Source organism: Aulonocara sp. 'chitande type north' Nkhata Bay, linkage group LG13 (genome assembly GCF_057382095.1).
Source record: "Aulonocara sp. 'chitande type north' Nkhata Bay isolate Kocher_YH1m ecotype deep benthic linkage group LG13, A_spYH_male_GT1.1, whole genome shotgun sequence".
Classification (NCBI taxonomy): Eukaryota; Metazoa; Chordata; class Actinopteri; order Cichliformes; family Cichlidae; genus Aulonocara; species Aulonocara sp. 'chitande type north' Nkhata Bay.
The window spans coordinates 6,719,917-6,736,730 of NC_141356.1; the positions used below are offsets into that span (position 1 = coordinate 6,719,917).

At 40.6% G+C, this 16,814-nt stretch overlaps 1 protein-coding gene across 1 annotated transcript in view; it reads right to left on the reverse strand.

Annotated features, from left to right (window-relative positions):
- Positions 1-16,814, reverse strand: part of dntt (deoxynucleotidyltransferase, terminal) — a 105,596-nt gene that overhangs the window by 66,138 nt on the left and 22,644 nt on the right. Inside the window, exons 4-6 of the mRNA XM_086260164.1 lie at positions 6,257-6,427; positions 2,251-2,322; positions 1,925-2,048 (exon numbers count right to left, since the gene is read on the reverse strand). Coding sequence (XP_086116290.1) covers positions 1,925-2,048; positions 2,251-2,322; positions 6,257-6,427 — 367 coding nt within the window. The remainder of the gene's footprint in view (positions 1-1,924; positions 2,049-2,250; positions 2,323-6,256; positions 6,428-16,814) is intronic.

The following is a 16,814-nucleotide window of genomic DNA, read 5'->3' on the forward strand; positions in this document are numbered from 1 at the left end:
GCAGAAGAAGCAGAGAAATGATGCAGACGAATGAAAAGCTGAATATCAGTATTTTGTTTTTCATATGTGAGAGCACTGTGGGGTATATGTCACTGTCGAAAGCTGATGCTATCTGCATGTCTGGCTGCTTCTGTCTTGGTATATTTCTTCATATTTCTCACTCACGTATTCCTTTCACATTTGATCACATCTGTTTCTTTTATATTTTTTAGAGAGGCACTCCAAACACCTTTAATTCTGTCTGTTTATGGTTTCTTAAGCATGAAGCCTAAGCAAACTTTTTCCTTTAGCACCACAAACAGGTTCACATTTGTGGGTTTCATCTCTGTGGATTGTTATATTTGATGCAGGCCCTCGATTTTCATCAGGTCATCATTTTAAACTTTACGCCGAGCACTTCGGTTTATGACCGCGGAAATTAATGACGTTCTCATCAGCCTCGGCCGACCTCAGCTCCCACTTGTGAATGAAGCATCCATCAAATCTGCGTTTCGTAGTCAGAAACTCCTCCGACAAAAATAAACAATGAATTTGAGATTAATGACAACGGCTCACGGAAAATTTACACGGAGGCTCCGAGTTCATGTCACGGCATGTCGTAGAAGCACACGAGAACAGAGCGCTCCACCTGAACTGAAAAACATCTAAGGCCACACAAACCTGCGCTCTGTATGTTAATTAGCAAATGCTAGCTTTCTAACACAAAGATGGAGATTCACAAGATATTTAATTACCAGGGGACCTCGTGTGATCGCTAATACCAGAAGCATCTAATAATTTGCTCATTTCACAGCTCTTACTAGTACTAGAGGTCAAATAAGTGTATGTTATCTCCTTCATGGAAAACCTGGATGCTTTATCTGTTTTTTTCATCATAAATGAGAGGCCTCATCGTGTGAAGAGCACGGCAAATCCTCACAACAACACACATCTGTGCGCCGTAAAAAAACGTTGTTGTAAATTGCAAAGTGAGCAGCAGGATGGAGCGGTGTCTCCCAGCTGCGTGCTTGCTGATTTTTAAGTGGCATAAAAGAGTTGTTCATCTCAATAATGTGTGACATGCTCTCGGTTGTAATTTCACTCAAAAGCCAAACGAGCCAAACCAGTGGACAGAATAAATATTGAGGGGAGGTGGGGGTATATGCTAAAATTTATGCTGTCGTATACCACAAATACCGGCCTGGCGACAGTTGCTGGAGGTGAAGTTAAACTGTTTAGAACACATCATCTGCGCTTTATGAAAACCAAGACAAGACGAAGCGTCAATCCATGAAGTATTTCACAGGAGAAGTAAAGAATCTGAGCTGCTGTTGGAGCTACGAACAAAAGCAGGGCGTCCTCGCATTCAGAATCATCCTCTGTGCATAAATGCATGAAATATCTCACCTTCAGAAAAAGCATCTTTGTAGAATGGCTCAAAAACAACTAATAACTACCACAAATGAAAAATAAATTTTCAGCTTTTGGCCAGTTTGCTTTTCTTTTAGCCTCACAGAGCCACTCTTGTGGCCGTGGGCTGTAAATTGTTGAAAAAATCTTAGCACCAACTTAATTCGATGGCCCGCTCTGGCGCGACAGAGTGGTGAGACGTCTGCACCATGCCTCCCCTTCAGAGTCACTACTTATTGATTTAGGTTGGTTTTTTTTTTGTAAGAAAAACTCTCCTGTTGTGGTTTTTTTTTACAGTAAACTCCCTGCTGATCATATCTCACTTTAGAGAAAACACATTACCGCTAGAGGCTCACATCCTTTGGGAGTAAACAAAAAAAAGGCACAAATAAAGTCCCAAACGACATGCAGCCCCACCCCCCGCAGGGATTTAACAATTAGGCCTTTGAGTCTCTCTTGGAAGCGAGCTCGACTTGAAATTTTTCCTCTATAATTTGTAAAGTGGCGGAGCGAGGATGGTGAGATGTTGATGTACCACTTTGTTGCATCCGGTTGAGATGAATGCCGGGCTCCGCCAGAACGTCGCTGAATGAGCGCAGCCCTCTGCGGTACCACTTCTCAGCTGTCTTAGGTCCAACCCCAAACACACTTGTGAACAGCTGGCAGGAAACGAGGTAAGTATGTAATCAAGGAGACATGCTCTGAAATGACAGGTTCTTCTGAGAAGAGGTAAGCATTCAAAGTTTCCAAGAGCTCCGAGTCCTTAAGAGGGAGCAACAGAGCGCATCATTTTCACAGCGAGTTAAAAGCTCCAGAATGGAGAAAGCGAGCCATCGACTGAGTTGTTATTCATCCACTGACCTTTAGTATTTGATACCTTTCATTCGAGAGTATTTTCTCGACTTCAAACGAGTGGCCGTGTTGAAGGATCTCCTGCAAAACACAAAGGCGGATGATATTATCATCAAGGAAAGCAATGTCTGTGTCAGCATCGGCGTGTTTTCCCCTGGGTTCCCCCCCAGCCGGCTATTAACAAATGGGCCCCAAATCGCTGCTTATTTGAGAAACCATCCACTTATATCAGGCGTCCTTATTTCCATTTCTTTTCCTTTCGACAAATAATGGCTTTGTTGTTGCGAAACCTGGGATTAATACCTGTTTTATGGCAATCATAAAAAACCCCAAGGTAATGTTTTCCCCCAGATTCTGTTGTTTGCTCCAAAACCGCTTTGTTCTGCATTTAATTGCCTGCGTCTCTCAGTGAGAGTGCTGCCAATTTTGCTGGTCACATTTTAACTGTCTTCATTATGCGAAGAATCAGGTAGCAGCTATCTGGTTAATATCGGCCAGGGGGAAATGAGCCTGCATGGTTTTGCTCTGGGATAAGTATCCGTGTGCATTTTGAGCTTGTGCATGAATGGATGACAGCCTGTATCGGTGAGCCAGTGAACCTAACATCCACACTGTGAGTACAATGCAGTTTGAAGCAGCCTTCACTGCTCAGTGATGCATCCACCCGTCCACCTCTGCTTTTCAAGCCCCCAGCTAAGGCCAACCTCAAAACGCACGGATAATGCTTCAACATACTCCCCGCTCCGGGAAAGACACACTTCTTTACATGCACGGCTCCTCTCCCTCTCTCACACAAACACACACACACACATACAGCAAACACATATACTGACTATTCATCCCCCAACTCTGCCTCAGTGCTCCCAGACTTTCATGTCAGTAGGTTTATATATTTTCCCCACTTTGGATGTTCAGTCAGCAGTGAGCAGTTCAGTCGCTGCTGATAGAGTGTCGCTCCGATGTTCACAGGCACATCAAGCATTTTGTTTTCACTCTGTTTGGTTTCACTTTGTTTTTTGTGTCATGTCATTTTTGGTGTTTTGAGCAGCAAACTGTTCAAAGAGACAACCCCAGCGAAAGGCGTGCGTCTGAATTGTGCAAGGAGAACAAGAAGGAGAGGTCACTTACAGGCAGTCTAATTTGGTCTCCCCGGGACATTTATGCTATTTTGTTTAATGAATCTGACTCGGCGCTGACAGCTTTGACAGATTCGGAAACGCGCTGTGAGTCGCGCAGCGTGTATGTTAGGTTTAACGTGTCAGAGAGAGCCGGGTTGCTGAGCTCACCTTGTTATCCTACAGGGACCTGGCGTTCTCTCAGAGCGAGCATCCGCACTTTCCCTGACAACCTGCCATGATTCCTGCCCTGAGCTCGAGTGTAGATGTGGAGATGTAGTGACCCAATAAGACTTTTTTTTTTGTCTCAGAGACAAAATATATTTGTCTGATACCCATCAACGTGTGCTGCATGTGTGCAGCAAAGTTTTTATTCATACATCTGTACGTCTTTCTTTCATATATTTCTTAGAGACTGAACTCAGCATTGAGAATCTCCTCCAGAAAGGCTTATGTGTGCAGATGGTTACTGATTCAGCTACATTCTTCTTGCTAGCACAGAGGGAAAAAAAACTATTTCTAAGTAATGGAATGCGTCATATACAATAGAGCCAGGCTGTTTAAACTACTTCTGTCACATCAATGCCTCCTTATTTAAAGTGGGCCTATTATATTCATTTTTAACTCCATATTTTGCTCTTGAACTCCACCGCAGACGCTTTGCATGATTCACAGTCCTTATTAAACCTATGCTGTGCCTTGGTGCAGCCTCTCAACAGACATTTTAACTTCCTTTCATCAGCCTTTAAGTTAACTTTTTTCTGATTTCTGCCCCTCGCAAGCAAATGGTTCGGACAGACGGTGGGTCGGGATACTTTGCTCACAAAGAATCCCCCACCAGATCATCTGATCTCACTACATACGTACAAAAAGGGAATAAAACCTTCTGAAATAATACACAGCACTGTGCAAAAGTCTTGAGCCATCCCTCATTTCTTAATGTCCACAATAAGAAATGTGGACATTAAGAAAAAGAAAACTGAGGAGAGTGGACAAGCAGAGGGTAAACGATAAGGTGTAGGTCTGACAAACAAACTACAGCAGATGAACAGAAAAGACCTGACACAGGACCTGTGAGATCCAACTGGCCCTTCAGCTGATCCAGCTACTGTTCACTGAAGCCTCACCAGAAATGGTGATCTTGAGGAAGGGAAACAGGCTGAAAAGGCTGAGGGATGTGACATCACACATGCAGTGGAATGGCAATTGTTGGCAACAGGTCTTATGGAGGAATTCAAATTAGATTTTCTTTGCATTTCAGACTGTAGGTTTGGAGATCACAGTTTTAAATAGCTCTATATAGCAATATTATCACTTTGACCTTCAATTCAATCTATTGACCTTGAAGGAGAGGTCAAGTCATAGTGATATTAAATCTTTTATATTTATATAGTACTTTCTACATGTTGACAATACACACCACACTGCAAGAATCATAGTTATAAGGCTTTTTGTCCATTTCAAACCACTAAACCATTAAGTTGACTTTGAAGACCTTGGTGGGCATAGCCAGATTTAATAGATTGTAAACATGACACCACTACACACCACTACAACGTTTGACCTGAATTCATTCCAAACTTTTCAAGCTATCGTGTTTACAGACAGAATGACACGCACGTACACAACCAAAAATATAACCTCCTCGGCGGAGGTAATGAGGAGTGGCTTTTGCCAGGTTTTGTATTTGTCCATCTCTTGATGTGGTGTGTCTTTTTTTCTTAATGTGAATTTTAATCTAATGAAGCTGGAGAAGTTCATTCGTTGGAAACTATTTCCAGCAGCACATTAATAAAGATAGTGATTTATCGAACGGGTCCTCATCAATCGGCACTGAAATTACACCCCCTCCCCGTTATGTGCTGCATCTTACTTTATTTTATTTTGATTTATTTCAGAGCCTGGTGTTTACAGAGGTGACATTTGGTAAAACATTAATTTTACAGTAATGTAATGTCAAACCCCAAAACACGTCCATGTATTGAATTTATGGCAAACTACTCAACCTGGAAAGTTTGCAATTAGGGAAAAGAAATGCCGACGCTTTCGTCCTCATCATCAGTGAGCTGATGTCGCTTCACATTCACAAGGACTTAGTGATCACGTGTGTTATACAGTTCAAAGGCTTAGAGCCTAACTACTGTCAATCCCCCACACACAGGTCCGTGGGGATATTGTCAATATGTAAACAGTCTATTGGCCACGCAGAGGGTTGGTCACGGTCTTGTTCACTGCAGTAAATTCTTGGGTTTTTTCTTGCCTTCCTTTGCAGAGGAGCAAAAAATACGAGTAGTAATAGTTGTGAAAACGTATCGTATTTGAAGTGAAATCATTTGAGGCCGTTGCCAACATGCGCTACTCAATTAGGTGTTTTAAACAAATGGCTTTATTGATCCCTTATTTGCTAGTGCAAAGGATCAATCAGTGTCAATATTTTACGCTGGTGTTAGTTAATTCTGTCACTTCATATCACATAAGCATAAATATTAATAATGGCCATTGGTTTCGAGTGCTTTAGCTCATAAATCACATGCTGCGTGTTTCGAATCATCGCCGACGTCTTCCAAGCGTGTTTCCAAAATACTAAACTGTATCTTCATGGCAGCAAATTATTTTAGATCATTGCACAACTGCATAAATAGGGTCCGGGAAGTTGCGTGAGTTATGGTTTGCACACCTAATCTGAAAGCTTTGATTTTGCGACGTTGCATTCAAAAGACGTGTTGTCAGAAAATCCAACCCAGACGATAAAATGAGGGCAACAGTTTCAGTTTTCAGGGCATTAGACATTTCATTATATTTCGTTTTTAAGTGACACATGACACCAGAACCAAAATACAGAGGGAAAATGCATTGGTTATTAACTGGACTGCTGTGGATTAAGTGAAACTGGGCCTTACCTCTATGACACACATAGAGTGTTCCCCCAGGCAGGGCAGGTCTTCTGTGACCCGTAAATTCTGCACCGTCCAGGGCAGACTCTTCAGCACAGATGCAGCCCTCCTGAAGGCCAAGCACGGACCCTCCATGTCATTGAGTTCATGGCTCTCTGCCAGCACTTCAAATGCATCCTGCAGGTGAAGGAATAATTAAGAAAGCAGATCTTATGCACATCTAAAGGATGTAGATTAAAAAGCATAACAAGGCAAAATTGTTGCAAATAAAGGAAGAGAAAACTGGGAAGAAAAAGAGAAGCCAAGTAAAAATATGTCAGGTGTGCATTCACATGCGAGATGCATTGACCCGTAGAAGGAAACCAGACAAAGAGAGAGGTTTCCTCCCCCCCATCCTCTATCAGTACTGGCTGTCTCTGCTCCTGTCCCTGTCACCGTCCCTGTACAGTAGAAACCTGCTGCATGTTGTTTTTCTTCTAGATGACTGGACAGAGACATTAGAGGCTGGCAAACACCAGACAGGAGCCTGTTATTTTCCACTTGTTTACCACAGCCTCCCATGGGGCAAGCCACAGACTTTCTCTGTACAAAGGCAGGATTTTTGGACCCTGGATTGACAGAAAGGAAGGATCTACCACATTTACAGCTCTCTAATTTTGAAATCAGAATCTGCTTTAATCATTATTTCATCATTAAAAATCAAATTGATCAAGAGGCTATGAGTGTTTTTCATCCTGTTGTCTTTTTTTTTTTTTTACTCATGGGGATTGTTCGCAGACACAGGAAACAAGGCTGATGCAGGCACGTGCATAAATGATGGGTAAATATACTGTACATGTTCAAGTTTGCCATATCCATCAGACAAACTATTAACAGCTGTTTTAAAAAAAAATCTGGTAATTGTTTAAGGAACAACAGTACTCTAATGCCATAATTGGCCACTTTGTACGACAGAAACCGAGCACAGTTCAGTTTTGCACCCTTAATTATACAGAACCAAAACAACTCTGTTCCCAGCACTTTTCTGACATTTTATCAACAAGCTGTTTATTGTTTTTCCAGGAAAAATGCTCAAATTAACTGATAGAAAAAGTAATAAGTGCCCTATATGATTTCATAAAAGTAAAATACACTACCTGGTCACTTTATTAGGAAATCTTAATCATCTTGCTACAGTTACAGAGACGTTAATGAAACAATTACTGACGAGAGTGAAGGGGTAGCACTTTAAAATAATGCCACACACTATTAAGCATTAGTATGTGCTTAACTCATCATTTGTTTATCATTACTCATCCATAATAGTGCATTTCTTTGCTCGCTTTGAAGTCCAAAACAGCACCACTGCACAGAAGACCCCACCCCCTCCTGGTGACCAGGTGATGACTCTGTCACCGGACAGCGTGAGGAGATCCCTCAGCAGGATCAATGCACGTAAAGCTCCGGGTCCTGACAACATTCCTGGTCGTGTACTGAGAGACTGTGCAGTGGAACTCACTGATGTCTTCACAGACATCTTCAACATATCACTCATCCAGGCTGTCGTCCCCACATGTTTTAAAGCCACCACAATCATTCCGGTTCCAAAAAAGTCATCTCCCTCCTGCTTTAATGACTACCGTCCTGTTGCACTTACTCCCATCCTGATGAAGTGCTTCGAACGACTAGTCATGCAACACATCAAGACTGTCCTGCCCCCCTCCCTGGATCCCTTCCAGTTTGCGGCCCAACCGCTCAACCGATGATGCCATCTCCACTGCACTCCACTCGGCACTCACACACCTGGACAAAAATGACTCATATGTTCGAATGCTGTTCATAGATTTCAGTTCAGCATTCAACACCATAATCCCCCAACAGCTCATTCAAAAACTGGTCCAGCTGGGGCTCAACACCTCACTGTGCAACTGGCTGTTGGATTTCCTCACCGGAAGACCTCAAGCAGTACGGGTTGGCAGTAATACATCCAGCACCATCATTTTAAACACGGGGGCCCCGCAGGGATGTGTGCTGAGCCCCCTCCTCTTCACTCTGCTGACCCATGACTGCACTCCATCATACAGCTCCAACCTCTTCATCAAGTTTGCGGACGACACAACGGTGGTGGGTCTCATTAGCAACAGGGATGAGACCGACTACAGAAGTGAGGTGAGACGCCTGGCCACGTGGTGTGCTGACAACAATCTCTCTCTGAATGTGGAGAAGACGAAGGAAATTGTTGTGGACTTCAGGAGAATGCACACCCAACATGCTCCTCTGACCATTGACGGAGCGTCTGTGGAGAGAGTGAGCAGCACCAAGATCTTGGGTGTGCACATCACAGAGGATCTCTCCTGGACGTACAACACCACAGCACTGGCCAAGAAATCACAGCAGCGTCTCTTCTTTCTCCGCAAACTAAGAAGAGCAGGAGCACCAGCCCCCATCATGTACACTTTCTACAGAGGCACCATCGAGAGCATCCTGTCGAGCTGCATCACTGTGTGGTTTGGAGCCTGCAATGCGTCCTGTCATAGAACCCTCCAACGCATAGTGAGAGCTGCAGAGAGGATCATTGGTGTCTCTCTCCCCTCCCTCCAGGACATTTACAGCACCCGTCTCACTAAAAAAGCCCTTTGCATAGCGGCTGATCCCACGCACCCAATGCAAAGCTTCTTCAAGCTGCTGCCGTCGGGGAGGAGACTGCGGAGTCTCCAGGCCAGGACCAGCAGGCTGAAGGACAGCTTCATCCATCAGGCTGTCAGGAAGCTTAACTCCCTCCCGATTCTGCCCCCTCTCCCCTCTCTCCTCCACGGTCTCACTGAACTCTGTCACACACACACAAACACACACACTCTCTGACTCACTCACTGGCCTGCACCAGTTACCAGTCACTTTGTGGAGCATTGGACTGCCATTACCTCATAAGACTTTGTTGTTACACTTTCTCTTACCGTACATTACTAAATCTCCATTTGCACTATTTGCCTATTTGCACTACTCTGCCTGGTTTACACTCAATGTCACTTACCCATTATATTGTATATTATATAGCTTTCTTGTTATATGTAAAATTGTATTTATTTAAATTTTTACTTTTTAATTATTTTACTTGCATTTTTAATCACTTTTATATTTAAATATATTTAAATGTTCATTTGCTATTTATCTAGGGATTGAGAGTAACGCAATTTCTATTCTCTGTATGTCCTGTACATGTGGCAGAATCGACAAATAAAGTTGACTTTGACTTTGACTTTGACTTGATTTATAGATACAGTTATTTTTATCCATCTGTTCCTATACATAGTTACACCATATACAGCTATCAGTGCTATTACATCACCGCTAGTAATAATCATAATCATAGTCATTATATCTGTATTTATAAACGGTGTGTCATTAACAAGGCTCACTTCTCTTTCCCATCACCCGCCAACCAGTGGCTGCAGATGTCTGACTCTTCGTGACTCTTGGTGCTGTTCGAGATCTCTTCCTGATAAAAGGGAGTTTTTCCTTTCTACTGTCATCAAGTGATCCTCATAGGGGATCGTTTGATTGTACAGCTTTCTTTAGTATTGTAGGGTCTTTACTTTGTCATTTAATGTACCTTGAGGGAAATGTTTTGAATTGGCACTACATAAAGAAAGAAAAAGTGAAATGAAACAGATCTTCCAAATACTGCTGTGCAACATATAATTTACTTAAAACTAATAGGGTGCCTCGTCTGACTTTAGCAATACTACTTAAGCTCATGCGTGTGCTTTAAGAATTTTTTTTTTGTGGCGTCTTAACTCAAAAAGCTTAGAACGTGGTTAATAAATGGCCACATGGTGGTACAGTCATTGCTAAATCCCAAATAGCCATTCATTATTATTAGTAGTATTATTTATATTGGTTAAATCTCTCAGAAACTCTATAGTGGTTTTTAAAAAAAGGGGGAAAGAAAAGGTGGAAAAGGAAAAATACACTTGATCTACATCAGTCACACTCAAGATTTAAGCCTTTAATTAACATTAACAGAATGACGAGAGAGAGAAAAGAGCTCATGAAACAAGTGTCACACTTTCTAATATTGGAGTAAACTGGCACGCAGCAGTACATTTGGCACCATGTTCAGCTGGACCGCTTCACAGTTTGAAGTGATGGGCTACCGTTGCAGAACCAAGCGGAGGAAAACATGTCACCACAGGAAAGTTGGACCATCATCATTATTGCAGTCATTCATTAGCTAAAACAAGCAATGCTGTTGTGTCGGTTATGATAAAACATGTCAAAAGACTCAGAGATGCAGCAGGTTTGGTGCAGTGAGGAGTGAAAAGAGCAGCAGGTGGGACTGGACTCAAAATACTGTGTGTGAATTACTCTTCTTTTAAATATGGATCTCTTTTTCTGAAAAAATAAGATAAGTTTATTGAAGCAACATGGCATTATTCTTTAAAGCACCGTGTGCTTTAAAGATGCTCAAAAAGGCATCATGTAACTTGTCTAGAATGACAAGGAAACATTATTTGATGCAATTATCACGATTAACTCATTTATAGAAGCAGAAGATACAAAATAGAAATGTGTTGCTGCATGGAAGTCCTCTGAGTATTCTTCCTGCCAAAACCCCAAAGCATGTGCTACTAAATCATATAAATGTGATAATTGCCTTGTTTAAAGAAAAATGTTTAGTTTTTCAGCTCATCCCTGTTCTGTCACTATTTTACTGTGCATACCTCCAAAAACAATGCCTTGCTCACTAACTCAAGTGCTGTGTTTTGATATCAAGTCATTGTCTATCTATTGACAGTAATGCAAAACTGAGACAATGTGCAAATCTGCTACCTGTACAAAAAAAGCTTTTATTATATGTCACAGCATGCATTTCCAGCTGCATGTACAAAGGGCAAATCGAATGACTTGAATGAACTGATGCACACTGTGAGTGAAACTGGAGTGCTCAATTAAATTTGTCCATTTGAGTACTCTCTTCGCCACAGCAAGGGCCAGGTTTGCTTAAAAAGATCTGGTTACACGTGACTAAAGTGGCACATTTTTTGACAGACAGGGCCCTGTAGTTTTGAATTCATTTATCACCAAGTGACTTGCACATTTGTAAAGAGTCAAATGTGAGAAAGAAGTTCAATTCAGGATATCTTGGACCAATTACTCTATAAAGCGAGCAAGGTTGTTAGAAATTGCCATATTTAACTGCTAAAGAGCCATTCAGTCACCAACAAGTAATCTGACTCATTGCTACTAAATTCAGTATTACATTACAGTCACAATTATGTTATTACTTTAGTTACAAAATGTCTTCAGTTATCTGCATGAGAAAGTAGGAAGGTGGAAATCAAATTGTGTGTTTTGGTAAAAAAAAAAATAACGAATGGCTTGTAACAGTATAGTTGGGACAATATGTAATGTAGCATTTATAATTTGGCAAACTCTTGCAAAGCTGTTTTCTATGTAAAACAGGTTTCAAAAGAAGGATGCATGCAGACACCATGCCATTCACAGAGGAATATTTTATTCAGTACATTCACACGTGGAGTTTTTTTACTTTGTTTTTCATTCTAAGCACATTGGTTTTTTCTAATTTCTCACGCATCCATCTGATATGCATCTTAAAAAACATAAAAAAATATCTGTGTCTTTTGGAATCTTTCTTTTTACTGACCTGTGCACTATCAACAACACTTCTGAGTGCTGTGAAGAGGTGTGTAGTGTAATAAAAGGACCACAGATGCTTCTGTTTTCCTTTTTTTATGCACTACCATAAATTTATCCTTTCATATTACATTGTTCAATTCAGCATTAATAAGAAGCTTTTAACTGGGTTATTTTAGGTCAGTTTTTCATATTACACTAACTCTAATGTGTTGCGATACTGCCATTTATGTGGTGCATGAATCAATAATGTTTAAGAATAATAATAAAAGCCGATGCCGCTTTAATATCATATAGCCTATCCATCTTCCACCCACCACCCCCCCTCCAAGGACAGATATTGAAAAGTAAGGAATTTGAAATCCTAGACCTGAACTTTAATGCAGCTCAGTGTTATCAGAGCTCAGGGCAGACCTTCATTTCCTCTCCTCTAGTCAAGGCGCTATCTGAGGTCAATGCATCACCCGCAGTTCTGTGCAGACATGCAGCATCAGGTCAGTGAGCAGCAAGACTTTAGCCCAGCTCACCCAGGAGACGCAATGACCCGTTTACTGCAGCACATGGAAAAAGAATGACCCTTTACAGCACACAAACACACACGCACACGAAGCTAGGTTCTCCTCACAGCATGCGACAAATTGGAAAAGCAAGCTTGTTACTGGATAGGTGAAAGGGCACATTGGTATTGTGCAAGTGTTTAGTGAGAAGGATGTGTTACTAGCAGTTTAAGGAGATGTGTGTGGAACAGTGCTCTGAGGCTACCTGAATCTGACTTGACATAAAATCCACAGGGTAAACTTCAGATTATCCAAAGTGTAAACAAAAGTTAGAAAAGACTTCCTTCATTTCATCATCGAATGAAAAGCAGGGAGGATTCAAAGAAAGCTTTCAAACATCTCGAAGGAATTTTGCATCAAAAAGTGATCAATAATTGTTGGAAAAATGAACACGACTTAAATCAGAAAATATTTAGCAGCTAAAGAGCCAAATATTTCCAAATATTTAGTTGGTGGAGACCAAAACAGAGCTAAAAACAAAGAGGGTACTTTTCTGTATTTTTGCCTCTGTACACCACCACTTCAAACAATCAATATGTGACTGGAGTGTAGACTTACAGCTTTAACTCAAAGGTTTCCTTAGGTTCTCTTCTTATTTCTTGACAAATTCAGCTGATTTTTGAGCAAACTTTTGCGGGTGGAATGGTTGTATCGCACACGTTTTTATTGTCTTGAAATAACAAAAGTTGGGTCTACATGTTTGAATTTTTTGTTCACATGAAGTCAAAAGTACATTCAGGTTTAAATATACACGTACACTCATTTAAATCTTCTGACAAGCGGTGCTGAAGATTCCACATAATTCCTCATAATTTGACACAGCCAAGACCTATTAACTTCTGGTAAGTCACCATGATTGACTGCAAGTGGAAGATTCTCTTTGCTAGAATAAAAAGGATTTATTTAAAATAACTCCCTGGACCGACGTACACAAAGAGTAAGGTCAAGAAAAGTGATGATCTATAAAGGACAATTGTAGATTTATATAAGTAAGGAAGATCTTATGAAGCTATTTCTGAACAACTGCAGATACCAAAGTCATCAGTTCAAACATTTGTATATAAGTAAAAGTTATAAGTTGTTTAATTGTTTAACCACCTTTCCCAGGTCTGGAAGAAGATCCAAATTGTCACCCTCAGACGAGAGGAAATTGGGTAGAATGTTGAGGAACAGCCCAGGGACTACTAAGTCTCAAACCAGTCATGAACTGGAAACGGCTGAAATACCTCCATCCCTGTCCACAGCGAATTGAGCTTTAGCTCACCATAGACCAGTGGTTCCCAAACTTTTTTTACTAGGCCCCTTGTTAATGGCTACCAAAAGTATCTGATCGAGGTGCAACTCTCTAAGGGACATTTAACTAAATATTGGTGGAGATGTATGTATATATTTGAGCTTGAAAATGGTCCTCAGGGCCCTGAATCATTTACTTATTTTTCTCTAATTGCACTAAATGACTTAACCACAGTAATAGGCAAGATGAAACCCTCATCATGCTCATTAGAGAAATTACCTCCCTTCGGGACTTTCAATAGCATTGGTCCATTGTTGCTGTCTATTATTAACAGTTCCCTGAAGCAAGGCTGTGTTTCCTTCAATATTAAACATGCTGAGGTAAATCCTTTACTAAAGAAATGTAATCTTGATCCCTGCGCTATTGGTAATTTTCACCATATTTTGTAATTTCCATTTGTCTGCAAATTATTGTAAAAATTGTAGAAAGTCAATTCAGAGCCTTATTATACAGATTGGAGATTTTGTATCCATTTTGTCTGGTTTTCAAAAGCAGTACTTCATTGAGACTATTCTTTTGAAGGTCTATAACATTCATCATATATCATTCGACTTGACCTCAGCACAGTCTTTGATACTGTTGACCATATGATTTTACTAAACAGGGTTATGGTTGGCTGGTATGTGACTTTCCATTAGACTGTTTTCCTTCATGTGTATCTGATAGGACTTTCTCTTTTAGGATAAACAAGTTCTTCTCTGACTTTGCCTCCATAATATGTGGAGTTCCACAAGGTTCAGTCCTGGGACCTTTATTATTTTCTTTCTACATTTTTCATTTGGCATTATTCAGTGTTTTTCTTACATTTCTATGCCAATGACATTCACTTGTATATGTCTTTAAGCTTCAGGTTTTCTACCTGAGTCCACTGTTTACCCGAATTAGGAACTGGCTCCCTGTCTTAAACACCAACAAAACTGAGACAATGATCCTGAATTTTTATCCTAAAATCAGTCAGGATCTTGCTTCTTTTTCATGCAACTGCTATGTCCAGCATTTGAGATATTAGCATAATATTTGGCGTTGATTCACATGTAAAATCTACTTCTCCTTTTCCTTCATGCAAGGAACTCAAGAAAGTTATTTGTGCATCTGTGTTATCGTGTTTATATTACTGTAGTGTTCAGTTAAACAATCTCTTTTAGCCCTTTTTCATTAGTACCTAGTTTCCATTAGATCTGCTCGAAGAATCTCGATGGGGCTTGACTCGTTTTCCATTACACTTAATGTGCGAGGGGTTGTTATAGCAATGCAGCTGAATGTCTTTGTTTTTCTATGTGACATGAACACCACAACATAGGAGGACATCATGGCGATGGTATACCTGCTGCTTGGTGTATGGCTTGTTGTCAGACTCGGGGATCACGGTGTTGTTTTTGTGCAGCCATTTCTCTTGTTTCCACATTTCAAAAATGTTGCTTTGATTTTTGTAAAGGAGATACTCTAGTGTAGCCACTGACTTGCCAATTGGTGTTATGCAGTCTGCTGACATCACATTTTCGGTTCATCTTGGAACTCTTGCCGAGTAGGTACTAAAAAAGTACCTGGTACCAGGTACTGCCACCTAATGGAAAATCCTGACAACTGTGTCGAGCCACACAGAGTTGACCTGAGCAGGTACTAGTGGAAAAGGGCCATTTGATATCTTCAAGTGATACAAAATGCAGCGGCTCTACTTGTACTTGCAAAGACTTTTACAAAGAACAAGTCTTTAATCAATGTTCCAAGATACTGGAACGTTCTCTCACTACAGCTGCGTTTAGCTGACTGTGTGAAATCTTAAATATCAGTTTAAAACTTTGGTGTTTTTTTATTGACTGAAACTGTTTTTAAAAGTACTCGTTCATGTCTGTCATTCCATGTCTTAACTTTATTTTGCATTGCTATTAAAGTACTTCATTTTTCTAATTTCTTTTATTCTCTTTTGTTGTATACCACTTGCAACAACGTGTCTATGAAAAGTGCTTTAATAATAAACTTTATGTACTCACTGTATGTGCAGTAAGTAGATTATGTACAATTATTTGATCTCCTGCTGAATTTGCAAATTTGCAAACAAATAAACATGTCTCTAACTTTTATGGTAGTTTAATTTTAATGGAACGAGACCGCATAAAACAAATAAAAGAATTAAAGATGTATGCTTAGTAATTATTCCACCCTTGAAAAGGATTAGTTCAAAAAATTAAAAAAAAAACATTCATGCCCATGATAAAGTTTTGACCACAACTGCATAAAAATGGCTCTAATTTCTAGTCATTATATATACAATCATCTCACCTGTGGAAAACTAGAACTTTAAAGTGTCATATACAGAAACACACATAAACATGCACGGAGCCTTGGCACCAGTCTGTCAACTGTCATGTTGTCAAAGCAGCTGTGTGGAATCAGCACTGCAGGCTTAAAAATCCACCCTGCAATTGCGTTCATCTAATTAATGAGGAGTTAAGTCTGATAGGGAGACTTGGTGTGCAGGGACGTTGATATAGCACGCCGATTTACCCCCCATCACCGACTATCATGAACATGCCTGCAAACCATGTTCGCACAGCAGCCCGCCTCACCGCATGCTCAAAAAGAAACCATGAAAGAAGGTCAGAGAACCCACTGAGAAGAGTTTTAACACGATTAGCATCTAAGAGATGGATTTTATCTGTCCCATATCTAATGAATGGGTAGCGGGCACATGCCTCCATCTTTTTTTTTTTTTTCATGTAACATTAAGTTTCATGGTTCGAACAATGAATAAAAAAGAATTTACTTTTTATGCATGCTGTGAAAGAGATGTTTAAGGCATTTTGTAATATTTATTATCTTTAGTCTCTCTAAAACTCTAAAACCAAGCACAGACAGGGCCTCGCTGTTTGCTCCAGCTTTGATCCTCTCTGAGCCGTTTCTTTGTTTCCTCTGTAAGTTGTGAACTCCATCGGGTAAAGGATGTATTCAGTGTGATGCATTTAAGGTTCAGTGCTCCAATATCCCCTCCAACCATCTCCTCATCTGTGACTTGTCAGTGTTATCAATGCACTTGAGGTCTTGTACTGCAAGAGAAAGAAGTCAAGATGTTTAGCTTCCC